Source organism: Meles meles, chromosome 14, assembly GCF_922984935.1.
Source record: "Meles meles chromosome 14, mMelMel3.1 paternal haplotype, whole genome shotgun sequence".
Lineage (NCBI taxonomy): Eukaryota > Metazoa > Chordata > Mammalia > Carnivora > Mustelidae > Meles > Meles meles.
This window is the reverse complement of record NC_060079.1, coordinates 18,632,296-18,653,547: the sequence shown is the minus strand read 5'-3', so window position 1 is coordinate 18,653,547 and position 21,252 is coordinate 18,632,296. Positions and strand designations below refer to the sequence as shown.

Here is a 21,252-nt window from a genome sequence, read left to right as displayed (position 1 = left end):
TTTTTTAAATGAAGCTTATTATTATGTCAAAAACTTTGCTCTTCTTGAATTTTCAGCATATTAATACTGTTTTTAATTTTCAGTGTGTAGATATGTGGAAGCGGAGTCCCTGTAATTTGGCCATACCTTCTGAAGTGGATGTAAGTCAGTTCATGAATTGCACTTATTTTCTTTTTTTTTTTTTTTTTTTAAAGATTTTATTTATTTATTTGACAGACAAAGATCACAAGTAGGCAGAGAGGCAGGCAGAGAGAGAGGAGGAAGCAGGCTCCCTGACAAGCAGAGAGCCCGATGCGGGGCTCGATCCCAGGACCCTGAGATCATGACCCGAGCCGAAGGCAGAGGCCTTAACCCACTGAGCCACCCAGGTGCCCCTGCACTTATTTTCATACAAAGTTCCTAAATTTAACTAATAGCAGCTTATATTCAGGGAAAACAAGACTCACTTGTCTTAAAAATAGTAATTTTAATCAATTGCTCATTTTTAAAATATTTTAAGAATATTTTCACATTAACTTGTATAAGATTACAGCACTTTAATACCTCTGTGTATTGCTATAAAAGGTCTGTGTTTAGGAACAAAAGAATTTTGAAATGGAAAAAGATGGTACATTGTTACATAATATGTATAGAATGTGTTCTTTTTTTCATAATATACATCATTATAGTTTCCCAGTAATGCTTCTTTTCTCAAATTAGTTAAATGTAAAAATTAACAATAAGTTCCAGGATTAGGAACTTCAGATTTTATTTTTTGCTCATCCATAATATTCATGAGATATAAATAATCAGAAACATAGAAGAGGGGGCGCCTGGGTGGCTCAGTAGGTTAAACCCTCTGTCTTCAGCTCAGGTCATGATCCCAGGGTCCTGGGATGGAACCCTGCCTCAGGCTCTCTGCTCAACAGGGAGCCTACATTCCCCCCACCCTCCCCCCCACCTGCTTCTGTGCCTACTAGTGATCTCTGTCAAATATATAAGTAAAAATCTTTTAAATAAATAAATAAATAAAAGATACTTTGATGACTTCTCCCATATTTCTTTTACTTTCCTATTTCTCCTGTGTTCCTTTCTGTTTTTCACTCGAGTTTTTATAATTGGTTAGTTATTTTAACAGATGTTTGCTTTTCTTCTGCATCCTTGGATAGCTAGCACATGGGCTAGCACATGTACGAGGCTAGCACATGTGCTATTCTTTTTTTTTTTTTTAAAGATTCTATTTATTTATTTGACACAGAGAGAGAGATCACAAGTAGGCAGAGAGAGGGGGAAACAGGCTCCCCGCCGAGCAGAGAGCCTGATGCGAGGCTCGATCCCAGGACCCTGAGACCATGACCCGAGCCGAAGGCAGAGGCTTAACCCTCTGAGCGACCCAGGCGCCCCACATGTACTATTCTTACTTCCTGAGATTAAAAGAAAAGTTTCTGAAAAGCACAAAACCAAAGCCTTCAGAAGTACACGATCTATATGACTGAAAGGGAGTATAAGCCACATTATTTTTTGATAACTTACATTTTTCCAGAGGAATGCAGCTTGAGAAGAGATGTTAGTGTAAATATCAAAGGGTAGGATTTAGCTTTGGATGGTGACTGGGTTTCTAAAGCAGTGCTTCTCAAACTTTAATGTATATCCTAATTACTTTGGCTTGCTTGTTAAAATGCAGAAGTTCTAATTCAGCAAGTCTGAGCTAGAACCTGAGATACTGTAGTTTTTCCAGGTTCTCAGGTTGCATGGTGTTGGGGTCCACAGCCTACATTTGAGTAGCAAAATGCTAATACAAAGTTTCTCAGTCTGAGGAGATCAGAAGAAGAATCTAGAATTCCAGGTAAATGTAGATTTCACGTCCCACTTCAGACCTTCTAATTTAGTCAACACTCCAGGGAAAAGACATGGAAATCTGAATTTTTACCCAGTTCCCAGGTGAGCGTGATTTTAAGATCATGGTTACCAGGAAGATGAGAATACTTGATTCACACAGCCTGGTAGGAGATAACACAAAATATATAGTCGATGTCTGACTAGAAAATGGAAAAGGTTCATAAAAATTTTATCAACTTTAATATAACTTACCTAGTCTTTCTCCAGTTTTGTCTGCATTTACGTGGTATTCTAGATTCTTCTTCTGATCAACTCAGACTGAGAAACTTTGTATTAGCATTTTGCTACTCAAATGTAGGCTGTGGACCCCAGTACCAGTTTTGTCCCAACTGTCACAAGAGAAGTTTTGTTCCATTAAAACCCAGCCATAGGGAGCATCAGGGTGGCTTGGTTGGTGAAGCATCTGCCTTCAGCTCCAGTCATGTTCCTGGGATCTTGGGATTGAGCCCCACATCAGGCTCCCAGCTCAGTGGGGAGCCTGCTTCTCCCTCTTCCTCCCCTCTCTCTCTCAAGTAAATAAATAAGTAAATAAATAAGTGGTTTAAAAACCCAGCCAAAGGAGAAGATTTTGGTCCTGATGATGTCTGTGACATTCATACTTTCCAAAAGGACAAATGTAGTATCAACTTATGGGATAAAAAGAAGAGGCACTGTCAAAAAAAAAAAAAAGCTGTTTTAAAAAAAACACAAACAGCTTTTTATTAACCTATTTAATGACAAAAGGGATTCTAATTTTGTTTTTAAAAACCAGTTGGTCAGATGATTGTATCAGGAGAGTTTTATATTAAGCATAGTCGGTGATTTTAGCAATTTGAGAATTTTTATGCATGAAGCTATATTGTATTGTTGAGTTACTTGGGCTTTTCTCTTTGGTCACAGTACTGATTCCATTACATCTGCTGTCTCTTGATTTGATTGCTTAGGTAGAGAAATATGCTAAAGTGGAAAAGTCCATCAAATCTGATGACTCACAACCAACAGTCTGGCCAGCCCATGTAAGTCCATCCTTGCAGTCTTCTTTCTGATGAGACTGTTTCTGAATTTATTAAACATAAAGTGAATTTACTTTTAGGATTTTTTTTTAATTGAAAGGATATCCTGGGGGTTTAGTGAATTAAAAGAAAGAACCGTTGTTTAGCTTTGTTTTTCATAAAGTGTGGTTTAGGGCATTCGTAATATATAACTGAATTTTTACTTCTGTTTCAGTTGCATATTGGTGGTTCTGATTGGTTTTCTGTTTCTAATTAGTAAGTTATTCTAAAGATGATTTGAAATGTTATATATAAGTTTTCTCTAAGTGTAGTAATATTTCTTGTATGTGATAAATAGAAGTAGATCTGTCTTCAAAAGTTTTACCCCTTTAATATTTAGTATTTATATTCATATGTCCAGTATATCCAATTTTGCCACATTTCACTTGCGCTTGGTTAACTGCCTCATTGGACCCTCATTCTTACACTGCTATATAGAAGAGAATTCTGGGCTTTATTCTCTTTGATGGTCTTAAACAGGTCTATAGTCAAAATGTAATGTGTCTTCTGTTCCCAGAAACAAGTTAGTGTGTTGTTTGTTAACTTTGATTATGTATTTACTGAAGAAGATATTTATCTGGAATGTTCTTTTACAGGATGTAAAAGATGATTATGTATTTGAATGTGAAGCTGGTAATCAATATCAGAAAACAAAGCTGACCATTTTGCAGTCACTTGGTGATCCACTATACTATGGTAAAATACAGCCATGTAAAGAAGATGAAGAAAATGACAGCCAGATGTCTCCATCCCAGTGAGTTCTGTTAAACACATGTAATTGACAAAATTAGGCATTCGAATTTATCTAGCAGCTACTGATGAACCGTTAATAAATAAAAATTTCCCTTTGGGGATTCATTTGTTATTTAAGGACTCCAATTAGATTTGTCAGCAGACAAAAGTAAATTACAGTTACCATGTTGTCCAGGAGTTAAAATAATCTTTTTAAAAACCTAAGGTGTAATTATTTTCATACCTGTTTTGAAGGATATATCCCTCTTGTTATATTTATGTGTTGACACTTTTGACTTCAACCTGTGAGCAGGAACTTGAAGTGTTTCTGAGATAGCAAGTTTACTATAAATGAAGCTGTTAAAGGTGCTTGGCATTACAGCACTGCATTTAAGAACAAAGACTCGGTGCATAATAGAGTTATTGGCTCTAAAAGAAAATACACATACACATATATTTGATCTTCTAAAACTTACAGACTATATGTTACTACAAGATAACAGTATTTAGTTTTGCTTTTATTGTTTGATTGTCTTGTTCTTCAATCAAGTTGATGCTGTTTCAAAAAGAAGAAACTGCAAAGAGGAGCTCAACAAAAAAAGCAGGGGCCAGGACTATGTTAAATTTTTTATAAAGTCTTTCCTTAACACGATACTAAATGAAACAATAGTAGAAATGGATTTTTAAAGACCACCCTCACCAATATCTTAAGTAAAAGTCAATGGGAAGAAATAGTTTCAGTCAAAGAATCATTAGGTAATTTTTTCACATTAGCAGTTTCTATTGTTGTATACTACATATATCAGATGTTTTGATTACCTATGTCTTTAAAAATCTCCCCTTTAAGACATATGTTGGTTATTTTAAATTATGAATCTTTCTCAAACATAAGATAATATATGGTTTTTTCTCGTTTAAAAAAAACCAAAACAGTTCAAAAGCCAACTGATTAGATCTAACAAGAAGAGAATTGAATTTTTTGCCTTTACATCAGGGACTTGCTGCAAAAATGCTGCATGTTTTGTTACTTCCAGTCATTCTTCCATATTCATAAATTACTTGAGTTAATAACTTTGAAGTTAAAGTTTGAGCTGCATTAACCAAGTTTTTTCTTTTTTTACATTTTATATTTCAGCTCCTCCACAGATGATCATTCAAATTGGTAATTAAAAAATAAACAAATTCACTATTTTAATTTGTTAAGAAATCATATAAATGTCAAATTCTTTAAAAAGACTTGGTAAAGACATTTTATTGAATTGGCAATAAACTACCTTCCTTGTCTAAAATATATTCTAAGATCTACTCTGTAGAAATAATGATTTCGAAAATCAAAAGTTAAAGTGAGAGAAGGCCAAAGGCCTTGCACACAGTAGTTCAGTGAGTTTTGCTGTAGGGCAGACACTTGTAAGGATGTATAGCACTTGGTAACTCAGCCCAGATTTTGTTTTGATACGTAAGTTTTAAGCCAAAATACATCTCCCTTAAATCAGCCAAATTATTCGCAGGATATTTTATAATGCATGCAAAACTTGGTCACTGCTTCATAAGTTTAAATGTATTTTTAAAAGGTTTTTTATAATTTCTTTGTAGTTTGACTCATTTTATAAAACTGCAGTCACTAAAATACGGAAGCCTTCAAAAGTAATCCCAGCACTCCTTAAGACAACTCTTAACATAATACTTTTCTCTCTTTTAAACATTTCAGGTTTATTATTGGATCAAAGACTGATGCTGAGAGGTAAAAATACTTGTGTCTTTATCTTTAGTTGGGATGACTATGTAAAACTTCACTTTTATAGGAGAGAGAGTACTCCACTAAGAGTCACAACTTTTATTTTAGTTATACTTTAAATATTACTAGTGTTTTTTATAGAATTGAGACTATAACTACATAATGTTTCAAATACAGTGTATTTTATTTTATGTTTAAGATTTTATTTATTTATTTGACAGACAGAGATCACAAGTAGGCAGAGAGGCAGGCAGAGAGAGAGAGACAGGGGGAAGCAGGCTCCCTGCCAAGCAGAGAGCCCGATGCGGGGCCTGATCCCAGGACCCTGGGATCATGACCTGAGCCAAAGGCAGAGGCTTTAACCCACTGAGCCACCCAGGCGCCCCAATACAGTGTATTTTAAATAAGAAACCATAGATACATCTATGGTAGCTAAGGAAGACAATTTCTAAGTAGTACTTTAATCAGAATGTAAATGAAAGTCAGTGGGTAATTTCTTCGGCTGCTTATTGGTTAAATAATCCCTGTAATTTCTGTATTAAAAGGAAGATACTGTATGTTTATCTTTAGATTGTTTATTAGCAAAATGTTTTGAGCATTAGCTTGTCATTGAAAAGATTAGAAGAATGTATTTTTGGCATGAACCTAAATTATTTAGTTTGAATTTTTGTGTTAATTTTGATGGAAATTCTTTCATTAACTGTTATTATTTATTTTCTATAAATTTATGTTTAGAACAGTTACCTAATCCTTAATCACTTACTCCTAATATTCTAGGGTAGTCAATCAGTACCAGGAATTGGTCCAGAATGAAGCCAAATGTCCAGTCAAAATGTCACACAGCTCCAGTGGCTCAGCCAGCTTGAGTCAGCTTTCTCCAGGAAAAGAAACAGAAGTGTGTTTGATTCCTTTTTTTTGCCCAATTGTTTCTTAAGGAATCTAAAAAATGTTAAAGACTGTTTTTTTGAGGGATGGGGGTATTTAATATTTAACTTTCTGTAATGAAAACTTTTAGTTACACACAAAGGTAGAGAGAAAACTATAATGAACACCTGTGTATACTAATCACCTGGCTTCAGCAGTTTACTCTTTCCCTGGAAAGATTTAAGAGTAGAAGCTTTGCCTTCAATTTACCTTTCTGCTCTTCTCTGTCAAACTTTCTCCCCACCTTGTTACTTAGAAATCTTTCCTTCATACTTTATATATACTATAATGTCATGAATCTTCGTAGGTGAAATTATATATTTATTGTAACATCGGTAACACCCAGCCTATAACACTAAGAGTACTTTTCAGAGTTTTAAAGTCCGTGTTCTCATCTAGATGCTATAGTGGTATTAATTTATGAGTTTCTAATTTGAGCTTAATTTTAATAAGCATATTTAATGTCCCTGTCTCTTAGCAACCAGAGACTGTGTCAGTTCAGTCTTCAGTATTGGGAAAGGGAGTAAAACATCGACCTCCACCCATCAAACTTCCCTCAAGCTCAGGAAATAGTTCTTCAGGTATTACACTTTGGTTTCTGTCATTTGGAGTAAAACACATGGTACAGTCATAATCTATTTTTAAAACTATACAAATATTATGGCTTACTTAATTCACAGAATTTTGAATTATAAGTGTAGGAAATAACTTTTATATTCCTCTAGGTAACTATTTTACACCACAGCAGGCAAGCAGCTTTCTTAAATCTCCAACTCCTCCACCTGCTTCCAAGCCGCCAAGTCTTTCTCGGAAGTCATCTGTGGATCTCAATCAAGTTAGCATGCTTTCTCCAGCTGCCCTGTCACCTGCCAGCTCATCACAAAGTGAGTTATAACTTAAATTCTTCATTAGCTCTTCATTAGCTTTTTGCATTAGTGTTTCTTAAAACAGCTATTTTTTTTTTGACCAGTGAAATACTGAAATCTGAATGTACTATGTACCCAAAATGTATAACTTTTGAGAAGCTTCAGGGGAATCTCTTGTTAATTGTATGTATTATGTGTTTATTGTAATTGTATTTGTTTTTCTGTATCTATGTATGCACTGTGTGTATACCTTATAGATTTACAGCCTACACATCTCCTTAAATAGTCTTGTTAAATTGGCGATAAGATTCCAAAATATTTTTTATTCCAGTGTTCACTAGGGATCATGTTACATTTTATGTAAACTATGTAGCTGATAAGAAAAAAAATGTCATAAGAGTTGTTGCTGCAGTCCTATCTTTGTATATGTAAGAAACCAACTAATTCCAAGGTGGTGATAAAATAAACTGAAAGCCGATCTTTCAAAAACACTCCTACACTCTTAAAAATTGTAACCAGTTACTAAAATGTGGTAATAATCATAAGGCATTATTCTGAAAATATTAGAATGTAATTTTTACTACTGAATTTTTTTTTAACATCAAGAAAACTTATGCAAGAATTCTAGCATTCATTTGGAAGAATTTCTTCAAATTAGAGTTTTCTGAGATATTTAGGTATCAATTTGCAAAAAAGCATTCCAGTTTTTTAGATTTTTTTATAGATAAATAAAGTGTGCTGAAAGTTTTAGTACACTGCACAGTGATAGGGTGGTCTTTGCCTTAGATATAAACATCTTCATCTTGATAGCTCAAAAGGTGTAATTTTTCTGCCTTCTTGTTTTGCACAAAGAAAAATTTATAAATTTCCTGGAAGTCTTATTCACACTTCTTATGTTGTGGGTATGGATTATGTTAATCTACTGCACACAGTTGTTACTTTAAGTAAGGGTTGAGTGACAGCTTCTGGACATTCACATTTCTTTCCTTTCTTTCTGCAGGACATGAAAGCTAAAAAAGAAAACACCTCAAGAGCTTTTGGTTTTATTTTTTTGTTTTTTGTTTTTGTTTTTTTTTAAAAAGTTGATAAACTGTGCATACTTCATTCACAACAGATTTTCTATACATTCTTACATTTAAACAGAAGTACACAGTTACTGTTAAAGATGCAGTATTATCTATCAAATATTTGCTTTATTATTGTGTTTTGTAAATTTGTTTGTCAGGATAAACTTGATGTGTTAGGAATTAAACATGTACATTTAGGTGCCAAATATGATTGTTAACCATATGTAATTTATTAACTATGTTCAGAGTTTATCTCAGACTGTTAGAGAAAATAAGCAATATTTTTAAATGAAGTTCTAAATTAGTGAAATCGTAAATAACAAAAATTAATTTGAATTCCTCTTAAACTTTTTAGGCCAAAGGTAGCATGTAGGAAATTAACTTTTAAATGGGTATTGTGGTAGTATACAAATGTATATTTTTACTGTTACTGTAATAGCATATCTGATGGAATTTTTAGGTGATATACTGCATCCTTAATTGTAATTGAGTGTAGCAACACTCATGTATCATGTGTAGAAATTAACACTTGCAGTTAACTGCTTAAAAAAAACTGGAACAAATTGTCAGTGCTAAGTAAGATTCCATTAACCTTATTTTAAAAAGGACTGGCCATTTATAACAAACTAGCAATTTTTATTTTTCTCAATGAGCAGGATCTGGAACTCCTAAGCCATCTACTCCTACACCAACCCCTTCATCGACCCCACACCCTCCTGATGCTCAGAGCTCAACTCCTATTACCCCTTCAGCCACCCCTACTCCCCAAGATTCAGGCTTCACCCCTCAGCCCACTTTGTTAACTCAATTTGCTCAGCAGCAAAGGTCTCTGAGCCAGGCAATGCCTGTAACGACCATTCCTCTTTCCACCATGGTAACATCCATAACTACAGGAACCACGGCCACCCAGGTCATGGCAAACTCTGCTGGACTTAACTTCATCAATGTTGTGGGCTCTGTTTGGTAAGTTTGCATTGATCCCCTGATTTTGGTTGTTTTTTTGTTTTGTGTGTGTGTGTGTTTTAAGATATTTTCATTGCTCTAAATAAATTCTTACTTGTGAAATTAATAAGTTGCATATTTCTGAAACTGAAAAATAGTTTAGATATGGATAGAAACTATCTCAACAAATATCTTTTAATTTATGTTTTAATTTTAGGTAACATATGTATTATATGCACTAACCTGATACTATTTCACATTGACAGCAGTATAGACTTTCTTGTTTATCCTCGGTGTTACCATCTTTTAATCCCTTGATTAATGCTTTTACTCTTTTTCAAATTAGATTTTAAACCTTCATAAATACACAGTAATTAATTTTAGATAATCTTACTGCCTAGCATAAAAATGAAAAGAGCCCCAAAACTGATTGAAGACTGAAATACTTAATTATGTTTGTTTACTTGTTTGTTTTTTAATCCAGAGAGTTAATATGTGACTGAAATTTTCTCTCGTATTGCAAGTTTTAATGCTTTGTCTTATTCTCCCACAGTGGAGCTCAGGCTTTGATGAGTGGTTCAAACCCTATGCTGGGCTGTAACACTGGTGCCATAACTCCTGCAGGAATAAACCTGAGTGGCCTTCTCCCCTCAGGCGGTCTGCTACCAAATGCATTGCCCGGTGCAATGCAGGCAGCTTCTCAAGCAGGTCAGAATATTGGAAATAATAATCTCTAAAAAATTAAAGTACATGCTAATATAAAAATGTCATTTTAAGCATGTTATGGACACTTAACATTCTTATTTCTTGAAGCATTATGTCATAGGTATTTCATTTAAAAAGCCCTTGAAGTTTTGGTACTTAATTAAAAACCATTTAGCAATTTTATGAAGAAACTTGGTAAGTTTCTACAACTTATATCTGCCTTCCAAAATAATAAATTAATTTTGATAGCCTTACTGTCAGTGAGGTCCTCCAATTCCAGGTAAAAGAAATACATTTTGGAAACATAGGTTGTGTGAGAAAGGCAACATAGAATGGCAATAAAAAGCCTGGGCGCTGGAACCAGACTGCTTAACTTTGAATCGTAGTTGTACAACTTACTGAATAATCACAGGAAAGTCACCTCACTTTCCTTGTTAATAAAATGAGGGAGAATAATGCTTTGCCTCATAGTTGTGAAGGTTGAATGAGTAAATACAGATCATGTACTTTAAACTGCCTGAGATGTAATAAGCATTCAAAAAAATTTACTGTCCTCATCATAAACAGTAATAGTTTTAGTGCAATAGTAATTACTGTTACGTGTACTGGAAAACAGTTCTAACAACTTATGCTATTTTTTAATGCTGTCTAAAATAATATTTTGTAATATCTTGGAATAATCCAATTTCTTAAACTGCTGGGAAAAAAAAGTAGGGAAAAGCAAACTTGACAAAGTAAGAAAAATTTATCAAAAAATTTCTGAGTTATAAGAAGTCAAACCCAAAGAGTATAATTTAAACAGTTAACATATTGCTGTGATCTCATTTTAATGTTCATAAATGTTAGTGGCAGAAGCTCTTGAAATGGAATCATGTGTTGAATTTAGGATGCTTATATTTACTTCTACCAATTAGTTACATGTGGCTACAGTGGTCACTGATGGGCCTAAAAGAAGTCACATAATATTTCTCCCTTGATCTCAGTTTCATTTGTTCTAAAATGGGAATAAAAATATCTAACTTCAGATGGCACTTAGGAGATGTTAATGAAGTGATTTGAAAGTGCCTTTGATAAGCAATAAGCATTAGACAGATGACATTAATTTTTAAAAGAATTATGGGGGTGTCTGGGTGGCTCAGTTGGTTAAGTGTCTGCCTTGGGCTCAGGTCATGATCTGAGGGTCCTGGGATCCTCCCTGCTCAGTGGGGAATCTGCCTTTCCCTCTCCCCCGCCTTGTTCTCTCTCTCTCTCTCTCAAATAAAGTCTTTAAAAATAAATAAAGGAAGTTATGTCATATCTTTTCATGAGAATTTTTCCTGATGGGGATAAATCAATACTGTAATATTTTAATGTGATTATGCTTCTTCAGTTTCTTATTACAAGGCTTTGATACCATAACCTGTGAATGTTCTGCCTTTTATCTTTTTATAGTTCAATTACCTGCTGAGAGGACTAAATACATTTTAATTAGTGCTCAAATTGGTATATTTTGTTGGCAAAATATGCACATACTTTGAAACCATGGTCTGCAAACTACGTGAATGGTTATGTATTTAAAGGTTTCCTTTAAAAAAAAAAAGACAGGGGCGCCTGGGTGGTTCAGTGGGGCGCCTGGGTAGCTCAGTGGGTTAAAGCCTCTGCCTTCAGCTCAGGTCATGATCCCAGGGTCCTGGGATCAAGCCCTGTATCAGGCTCTCTGCTCAGCAGGGAGCCTGCTTCCCCCTGTCTCTCTCTCTCTGCCTGCCTCTCTGCCTACTTGTGATCTCTGTCTGTCAAATAAATAAATTAAATCTTTAAAAAAAAAAATAAAATAATAAATTAAAAAAAAAAAAGACAGTGGAGAGGAAGAACATGCCACAGAGGCCATGTGTGGCCCACAAGGCCAGTCCCTGCTTTATGTGCTCTATGTTGCATCACAGATTTTGGGGATTAAGTTCAGAAATAACAGCATTGTTTCCTGATAAGTTTTGACAAAATTCAGTGTTCTTTAACATTATTATTATTACTATTAGTACTTGAAAAAATAGCAAACAGCACATGGGTTCTCGGAGATAGGGTTATTATTGTATATACTACTTAGTACTGAGAAATTTAAATAGATGTCCATACCTGAAAAATATTTGCACGAGAGTGACAGTTTTATTATATTCATGGTGTCTGCATAGTTCCTGATTACTTTCTCTAGCCAAAGTCAAAATAGGGGTAAAAGAGATAATCATTTCTGAAATAATAGAATACAGGCTTTACTGCACTTTGAAGATAGTGCATGTTCTTCTACAAATTGAAGGTTTGTAGCAAACCTGCATCAAGCAAGGCTCTTGATTGACATTTTTGCAGTAGCTTTTCCTCCTTTCGTTATCTCTATCACATTTTGGTAATTCTTGCAGTATTTCTGATTTTTTCATTATTCATTTTTCATAGTCCTCTGTGATCAGTGATTGTGACACATTGAAAACTCAGTTCATGTATTTTTTAACAAAATATTTTAATTAAGGTTTGTACATTGTGTTTTCAGACATAATGCAATTGCACATTTAATAGACTGCAGTATAGTATAAACATAATATATTCACTGGGGAATCAGAAAATTCATTTGACTTGCTTTCTTGCAATACTCACTTTATTACAGTGGTCTGGAATTGTACCCACAGTATCTTTGAGGTATGCTTATAAAATGTGTTTCTGGTGTTCCATATCTTTGAAGAAGATCTTAGTGTTAATAGGTATTGATGATTTTTTTTTGTTTTTTTCTAAAAGTATAGAAAAAATAACTGCATCTATGTAGAAAGTACTTAAAATGTATTTATAGATACTAAAGTATAAAATATTTTGAAGTGTAATAACATTTTAATTCTCTCTTGTAACCATGAGTTTTATTTAACAGGTGTTCCATTTGGTTTAAAAAATACTTCAAATCTCAGGCCCTTAAATCTACTCCAGGTAAATTTGATATACTGCTTTTGATTGACGTTTTTATGCTTGATATATTTTTTTAATGGTGTATATCTGATCATATAAGCATTTGAAATGTTGAAGTCTGTTTGAAATCTTCTAAGGGTGTGGTTAATTATTGCTTTCTTTGTATGATCACAAGGAAAGTGGACAAAGAGAAAGAATCTGTATCCTGCATACCACACTCATTGGCTCTAGCACCCTGCCTAATCAAGCACTAGCTGTTCAGTGGGGAGAATTAACAACTACCAAGGACTACACTTGCCTACAATAGAAGTAATAGATATACTTAGAAAATAATTCCTCTTTCAGTAGGCATTTTATGTATGTATTATACGTATTACTGTTTGCTTATAGAAAGATTTTAAAAATAGGTAAGTGTTCCTTTCCAAAGCGGAATATGATTTCATAGCACTATTCCAGGCACCTAACAGTCACTCATAAAATGTTTGTCAGATTACAGTTTGTGTCTAATGATGAGGCATACTTACATGTTAGCAGTGTCAGCATATAAAGAGATTAAAAATGGAGAATTTAGTACACATTGTGAACTTAAAATATTCTGGGTGTTATGCTAGGTCCTTCAATTAAGGATGAGTTCCAGTATAAAGCTACCACGTTGGAAAATGGATGGGATTGTCTACAAGAGAACTTTTAGAAAAGGTAGACATGAATGTCTGGACACAAAATGGCAGAGCTTTGGATTATTAGGATATAACAGTATCAGGAGGACCTGGGTAGCTCAGTCGGTTAAGCATCTGTCTTAGACTCAGGCTATGATTCCAGCGTCCAGAGATCTAGCCCCATGTCAGGACTGCTCAGCAGGGAACCTGCTTTTCCCTTCCCCTCTGCCTGCTGCTCCCCCACTTGTGTGTGTGCTCTCTCTCTCTGTCAAATAAGTAAAATTTAAAAAAAGAACAGTACCAGACAAATCAACCCAACCTGGTTTTCAGGAATAACAAATCAGGAAGTATATTTCAAGCCAAAACTTAAAAAAACATTTCTTACACAAAATGCAAACAGTGTCTGTATTTATGGAATATAATCGCAGAACAGTCCACTTGTAATATCAACAGACCGCAGATCATACTGGTTTATTTAGCCCACTTCTTTGCATATTGCTCTTGGAAAGGAGTGGAATTCCTTAATAGCACTAATTATAAGGAGTAAGCCTACATTTAAGTTACTTACATTTTGCTGCATTTATTATCTTAACTGATTGAGGAAGGAACAGTTGATCTATGCTAAATCCAAATCTTCCTAACAATGAGGTTTAGAGATAGTGACTTGAGGACACCTTTTTTTTTTTTTTTTTCTTTTTGGCTATGCAGATCTAAGAGTTCTGTAGTTAAGTATTTATTTGCTTGGACTTCTTAATGACTTCAAAGTGCTTCTACAGTAGTCCCCTGTTATCCCAGGAAGATGCATTTTCAAGACCCCCAGCAGATGCCTAAAACATGGATAGAACCAAAACCCTGGATATACTGTTTTTTTCTCTACATACATACTGTTAACCTTAAAAATAAAACTCTGTTATTTTACCAGCAAAATGGGTTTATTTGGGAATAACAGAATTGCTTTTTGGGCCAAATAAGCTATAACAAAACCATAGGGAAGTTCAAACGAAAGAGGGGGATGTTATTTTATGATGAAGAGGAGGAAGCAGAGGAGGTTATTTTGAATGAAGTGATTTGGAGAAAAGCAAGAGTTCAGGCTGATGACAGCTTCTCATAGGGTTGGTTGATACCTTGTCGGAAATGCAGTGTACCTCTTTACCTGCTGGGGCCTGTCACTTACGATTTTTTTCCTGTTGAGGATTCTTTTGTTGGGATCTGCAATTGACAATCTTCCTATAATTGACATTGAGCTTCCTGACTCTAGTCAGTCATTTCTGTTTTTCACAATACCTTCAGTGAAGTTTAATTTGTGAATTAGACATAGTAAGAGATTAACAATAATAAGATAGAACAGTGATAATAACCGTACTATAATAGAAGTTATGTAAATATGGTTTCTTAAGTACAGGGTTCTATACTTACCCTTGTCGTACTGTGAGATGATAAAATGCCTAGGTGATGAGATGAAGTGAGTTGAATGACATAGGTGTTGTGATGTCGTGTTAGGCTACTCTTGACCTGACCATGTCAGGAGAATCATCTGCTTTTGGACTTCATTTGACTGTAGTAACTGAAACCAGGAAAAGCAAAACCATGCATAAAGGGACATTACTATAGCTTAAATGCATTAGGAAGTAAATGGTCTTCCCTTTATTCTGTAAGGGTTTAACCCTTATAGAATAAAGGGAAGACCATTTATTTCCTAACGCATTTGAAAACCATAGTTTTAATATTTAACATGGAGTTTTCTGGATGCTTTAAAAAAGTATTTGGGTTTTTATGTTTGGGGTTTTTTTGTAGCAGTTTGGGTACAGAATGACAAAGAAGCAAGTTAATACCTCTAAACTAAAAATATGACTATCTAATGTACTTCCATTACAGCTTTAGAATTCCTTATTGTGTTATATAAAAATCCATGCATATGTAGGTTTTGGTAAAGATAGAACAAACTAGAGAAGGTTTCTTAATATGTATATCACTAGTTTCTTATTTATACTTTGTAATGCATTTAATGCTGTTTTATATTGATGTGTAAGAAGAGTAAAAGCAGTATGTATATTTGGATAGCTAACTATTAAGCAAAATCATAGGTGTGTGAGAGTCTAAAGTAATAGCAATTAAAAATTGTTTTTAAATAGATTTTTTTAAACGGCAGGGGTATTATTTTGGTTTGGTTTTTGTTCACCTGTTTCCTCAATCCACAGAAGAATGCCTGATACATAGTGAATGTTCTGAAAGTGTTTATGGAATAAAGTTTTGGGTACCTGGGTGGCTCAGTCGGTTAAGCGTCTGCCTTTGACTCGGGTCATGATCCCAGGGTCCTGGGATCGAGCCCCACATCAGGCTCCCAGTTCCACAGGAGGCCTGCTTCTCCCTCTCCCACCACCCTGCTTGTATTCCCTCTCTCACTGTCTCTGTCTGTGAAATTTAAAAAAAAAAAAAAAAAAAAAAAACAGACTTAAAAAAAATGTGAAATGAGCTAATTAGTTCTTCTTTAAAGCTTCCAGGTGGTTCACTCATTTTTAACACTCTGCAACAGCAGCAACAGCAGCTCTCTCAGTTTACACCACAGCAGCCTCAGCAGCCTACAACTTCTAGTCCTCAACAGCCAGGGGAGCAGGTATGTGTTTTCCAGACTTCCGTTTGCTTTGTATTACAGAATTGTAACTTTTTTTTTTTTTTTAATTCCAACCATATTTGACATGGATTTAGTTCAGACAGACAATTCTTGTTCTGCTTTTATTATCAGTAACAGTGGTCAGTTTTTGGGTACCTATTTCAAATTCTTTTTCTGCCCCTGTAGCCCATACATTTTTTGCCCAGTAATCATCCTTCTGTTTGCAGTGTTTTGTCTCTGTTGGAATAGAAATGTCCACATTATCATGAAGCTTAGGGCGAAGGGAAGATAGACTTAAATAAATAGTAGTATATTGTTAAACAGAACAAAATTGAGTAAGAACTGCAGTAAATTAAAGGAGAAGGAACTACAAGTTTTTGTGAACCCTCACTACACTTTGGAATCATCAGGAAACAAAAAGTACTGATTCTTGGGTCCCATCACCCCAGAGTCTCTCTTAGTTCACAAAGATCCCCCAGTTAAGTCTTGGCTGGGTTAAGCTCATCCTCTAGTAGATTCTCAGGAAGGGCACATTCAAAACAATTTTTCTTTATTCTTTAACACATGGAGGATTACTTGGCTAGATATAAAATTGATTTGCACTTTTTTTAAATTATGGTAAAATACATGTAATAATTTGCCCTCTTCAGTAAAATACACGTAATATATAATTTGCCATTTTCATCATTTTAAATATGCATGTTAAGTAGTGTTAAGTATATTCATATTGTTAGGCAACCAGTCTCTACAGCATTTTCCTCTTGCAAAATTGAAACTCTGTACTCATTAAATAATAATTTCCTATTTCCTTCTCCTAATAGCCCTAACAGCTGTCATTCTCCTTTCTGTTTTCTCTGCATTTGACTACTCTAGACAGTATTTGTCTTTCTGTGACTGGTTTACTTCACTTAGCATAATGTGCCTGAAGTTATTCCATATTGTAGATGTGTGTCAGAATTTCCTTACTTTTTAAGGCTGAATAATATTCCATTGTATGTATATACCACATTTTGTTTATTCATTCATCTTTCAATAGACATTTAGATTGCTTCCATCTTTTGGCTGTGGTGAATGATGCTGCTATGAACATGGGTGTACAAACAGCTAAGTCCCTGCCTTTTTTTTTTTTTCCTTTAAGTCCCTGCTTTTCGATTCTTTTGGATAATACCCAGGAGTGGGATTTTTAATTTTTTGAGGGACCTGCATACTGTTCCATATGACTATACTGTTTTACATTCTTCCCAGCAGTGCACAAGGGTTTCTGTTTCTCCATATCCCCACAAATTTTGACACTTGTTATTTTCCGGGGCTTTTTTTTTAATAGTAACTAACCATCCTCATAAATGTAAGGTAATAGCTCATTGTGATTTGTGTTTCCCTAATGATTAATGTTTTTGAACATCTTTTCATATACTTGCTGGTTGTTCATATATCTTATGTCTGCTAAGGTCCTTTTGCTCCTTTTTAAAATCAATATCCAGGTAAATCCTCTCAAGATAAATGTCTTGTAACTTTTGAAATGTTTGACTTAATGTTATTTACTAAAATGTTATTTCAAACACTTGTAGGTTGTAGCAAAGGTTGTTTTTTCAGAGCAAAAGTTTTTAGTTTTGATGAAGTCTGAGTTATCAGTTTATCATGCCTTATGTGTTATTTAGGAATGCCTCACCTAGCCCTGTGGCCCAGGATTTTCTCCTTGTTGTCTTCTAACAGTTCTATGGCTTTTCATTTACATCTGTGATCTATTGCAGTTAATTTTTGTATAAGGTGTAAGATTTAGGTTAGAGGGTGAAAGGGATTATTGTCCAATTGCTGCACCACTAGTTGTTGAAAAAGCTATCCTTAATCAGTTGAATTACCTTTGTACCTTTGTGTTAAGATATTATTTTCATGGCTCTCTCTGTTCTCTCTTCTCTTCCATCTATCTATCTATCCCTGTGTTGGCACCACACTGTCTTGATTAGTGTAGACTATATCGTTAAGTCTTAAAATCAGGCAGTGTGGCTCCTCCCATTTTATTTTTCAAAATTGCTTTTCTAGATCTTTTGTTTTCCATCTAAATTTTAGAATTGTCTATAGATACAGAGAAAAAAAAAGGACTTGAGTTGAGCGTGTAGGTCAGTTTGAAAGTGACTGTACCATCTTTACTATGTGAATTGCCAGTCTGTGAACACTTGGGTACTCTTTTTACAAGACCTAATGTTGGTATTTTTCACCATATCAGGGAAAAAAAAAATTTCACCAACTCAAAATTGTTTTTCTTTTTGTACAATCACGTATTATTTTTTTATTCAGGGTTCTGAACAAGGTTCAACCAGTCAAGAACAGGCCTTATCTGCTCAGCATGCTGCTGTTATTAACCTTGCTGGAGTAGGAAGTTTCATGCAGTCACAGGCAGCTGGTTGGTATCTTTATACCTTTATATGTTGAATTTACTAAAAATAACTGATCACATAGGGATCTGAATATTTTAATTATTTCTTTTCCTTCTCTTACAAGCAGTAATGGCAGAAAAAATACGGTTCTATTTAATGCATGAACTGTTGATTGATGGCGCTCTCAGTTTTTTTTGTTAATATGACAGTTGATTAAAAGTGTTTTTACCTACATATATTAATAGCAGCTGGGATTTCCTCACATTACAGTTGGTAAAATTCTATACAGTTATCCAGCTTACTAGGAAGCTACCAAAACTGTTAAATCTTCAGTTCGCCTAGGTTATTGAGACTGCATTTTTCTCTTTTTTTTTTTGAGACTGCATTTTTCTTGATTGCATAATCCTTGGTCTCATTCTAGTAGCTTGCAAATTACATGAATCAAGACTTAATGGTCAGCATAAGTTTTATAAGCCACTTTTATCATTTGTTTAAAAAAATGAGATTTTACTAAAACGACTGCTCACCACTTCCAGCAGTAAATGGTGAACCAAGAATTTACCTTTAACGAAGATACCTTGTCACTTAATGACAGTAATTATAACTTTACATTTAAGTTACTAAGCCACATGTATAAGTAAGCTATGATAGAGTTTGAGGATTGAGTGAACAAACATGTCAACATTTTGAATTATCACTGGGCTTAACTGTCCTATCTCTACAACTCCCAGTGTCTGAATTTAGAATAAGCAGGGTCTTACATAATGCCCTATTTCAGAGCTTGTGACTTTCCAGATGGAAATTTGTGATCATAAACCTTTACCACCCAAGTTATAAATCTCCTAAAATGGCTGTTGTATAATTTAGTGGAAAGAATTCTAGGCTGAAAAAATCATGAGAACGTTTCTAATTCTAGACCTGTCGGTAATTACTTTTGAGTGAGTCGCTTAGACCGCCGTGGCCTGGAGTTCTTTCATCTGTACATTGAGGGGGTTAAACTGATTACTCTGCCCACCCCACCCCCGAGCTTGAAAAGAAAGAAAATACTGCAGTCTCAGTTCAGCTCCGTTGTTGGCTAGTAATGTAGTCTGAAACTGATTGCAGCATCTTTTGTTTAAAGCTCTTATCCACCAGTTTTATCATTATGGTAGATTGGACTTCTCCCACTCCTTTCCTACTTCACTGATTAGATTTTAAAACAACGTACTGTATTTTACATTTTTGCAAGAAAGCTTTCTCAACAAAATAGCAGTAGTATCAAATTTCATTGTGATGCAGGGAAAGGAAATAGTGCTTTGGCACATAGGTACTCCCTTCCCTTTCATATCCAGGAGGTTCTATAATCAGTGGTACCCTCAACTAACAGGAGACTATACTAAATTTATTCTCAAATGTCTGTGATTTGATACTTAAGATTAATCATACTGATAACTTTTCTATTTCATTTTCTGTGTTGTCCTTTTCTAACCCTGGTAGCCTTCAAACTTTTTGACTGGCCTGCTTTCCCCTTCTCCTCTCTGTAGTGTTGTCTCAGCTTGGCTCTGCCGAGAACAGACCTGAGCAAAGCCTTCCTCAGCAGAGATTCCAGCTCTCCTCTGCCTTTCAACAGCAGCAGCAACAGATACAAGTAATCCAGCAACTTCACTCTGATTACATTTTAAAGATATTCTGCTCCAAAAGTACTTCAAAATACCTTACTCTAGTTTTATTTTACTGTCTTTTAAGACTATACAGTTGTAGGTAAATAATTTAGCAAATTTTACTTGAAAGTCTGACATTTTAGCCAGTCATCTTGGAGCACTGAACATATCTTGTACATTTAAGCCATACTCTTCCTGATTTAAAATCTTTCATGAAGTGCTGGTGGCACATCAACATACATTTTGTAGTTTGTAGTATTTTTTGAAAGAGACATTTGTAAGTGCCAATGGTTAACTTTTTAATATTGTACTGCAGAAAAAGGCAAGTATACCAGTGTTCCTATTAGTAAATGTCATACTTGTTTTAGAAAAATGTTACTCCATGATTGTAGGAAGTCCGCATATTATAGTTGACTATCTCTGATAATGCAGGGTGGTTTTATTTCGCTATAAACTATCATACAACAAAATAGTAACTGAAGTTGCTGAGTTACTACAATATAGACTGGCAGGGCAAAGTAACAGAAATATTTTTAAAGTTTACCAAGAACCCATTTTTAAAGCCCTCAGCAGGCTTCTGTGCCACTGGTGCTGTTTGACTGTGCATTGTCTCAGTGTGGTATAGTCCCTTTTTGTTATCTTGGTGCTTTCTCCCTTTCAGTTTTGTTGTTTTCATCTCTCAGGAAAAGCACCTTTCCATACCTGCCTGCATTTAACATAACTTGACTTTTTTTTCCCCTCCCTTTTGCAGCAGTTGCGATTCTTACAGCATCAAATGGCTATGGCAGCAGCAGCAGCACAAACAGCTCAGCTACATCGGCATCGGCATACAGGCAGCCAGTCAAAAAGTAAAATGAAGAGAGGCACACCAACCACTCCAAAATTCTGAGTCTTGCTTTTTTTTTTTTTTTTTTCCTCTCTCTCTTTCTTTTTTAAAACCATTAAGAGCATTGAATCAAAGGATTCTGAGTTTGTACTTCCATTTTTGGTTTTGTTTATTCAAATGTGTCAGTATTTTACATTGCTAGATGTACAAACTTTATACAAAGCACAACCCTATGATTTTTAATTAAAAACGGGAATGGTTTAACGAACCATTAGGGTTGGTTTGCCTAAGTCATTGCTTTTTAAAAATGGTTTCACTGTACATACCACATACGGAAGTGACCTA

The 21,252-nt window shown here is 34.8% G+C and overlaps 1 protein-coding gene across 10 annotated transcripts in view; it reads left to right on the top strand.

Moving 5' to 3' along the window:
* The window catches only part of SUPT20H (SPT20 homolog, SAGA complex component), a 39,396-nt gene extending 18,220 nt beyond the window's left edge, over nucleotides 1-21,176 (top strand). For 3 of the 10 annotated variants that reach the window (XM_045978245.1, XM_045978247.1, XM_045978246.1), the window contains exons 12-26: nucleotides 84-140; nucleotides 2,802-2,873; nucleotides 3,506-3,663; nucleotides 4,777-4,803; nucleotides 5,350-5,382; nucleotides 6,154-6,271; nucleotides 6,779-6,881; nucleotides 7,026-7,184; nucleotides 8,890-9,196; nucleotides 9,729-9,883; nucleotides 12,765-12,820; nucleotides 15,950-16,069; nucleotides 18,362-18,467; nucleotides 19,965-20,068; nucleotides 20,833-21,176. In XM_045978245.1, the coding sequence (XP_045834201.1) occupies nucleotides 84-140; nucleotides 2,802-2,873; nucleotides 3,506-3,663; nucleotides 4,777-4,803; nucleotides 5,350-5,382; nucleotides 6,154-6,271; nucleotides 6,779-6,881; nucleotides 7,026-7,184; nucleotides 8,890-9,196; nucleotides 9,729-9,883; nucleotides 12,765-12,820; nucleotides 15,950-16,069; nucleotides 18,362-18,467; nucleotides 19,965-20,068; nucleotides 20,833-20,970 (1,713 nt within the window). In that variant the 3' untranslated portion in view covers nucleotides 20,971-21,176. The remainder of the gene's footprint in view (nucleotides 1-83; nucleotides 141-2,801; nucleotides 2,874-3,505; nucleotides 3,664-4,776; nucleotides 4,804-5,349; nucleotides 5,383-6,153; nucleotides 6,272-6,778; nucleotides 6,882-7,025; nucleotides 7,185-8,889; nucleotides 9,197-9,728; nucleotides 9,884-12,764; nucleotides 12,821-15,949; nucleotides 16,070-18,361; nucleotides 18,468-19,964; nucleotides 20,069-20,832) is intronic. The other 7 variants (XM_045978253.1, XM_045978252.1, XM_045978255.1 and 4 more) reach the window with 4 other exon arrangements.
* Nucleotides 21,177-21,252: the final 76 nt, after the last annotated feature.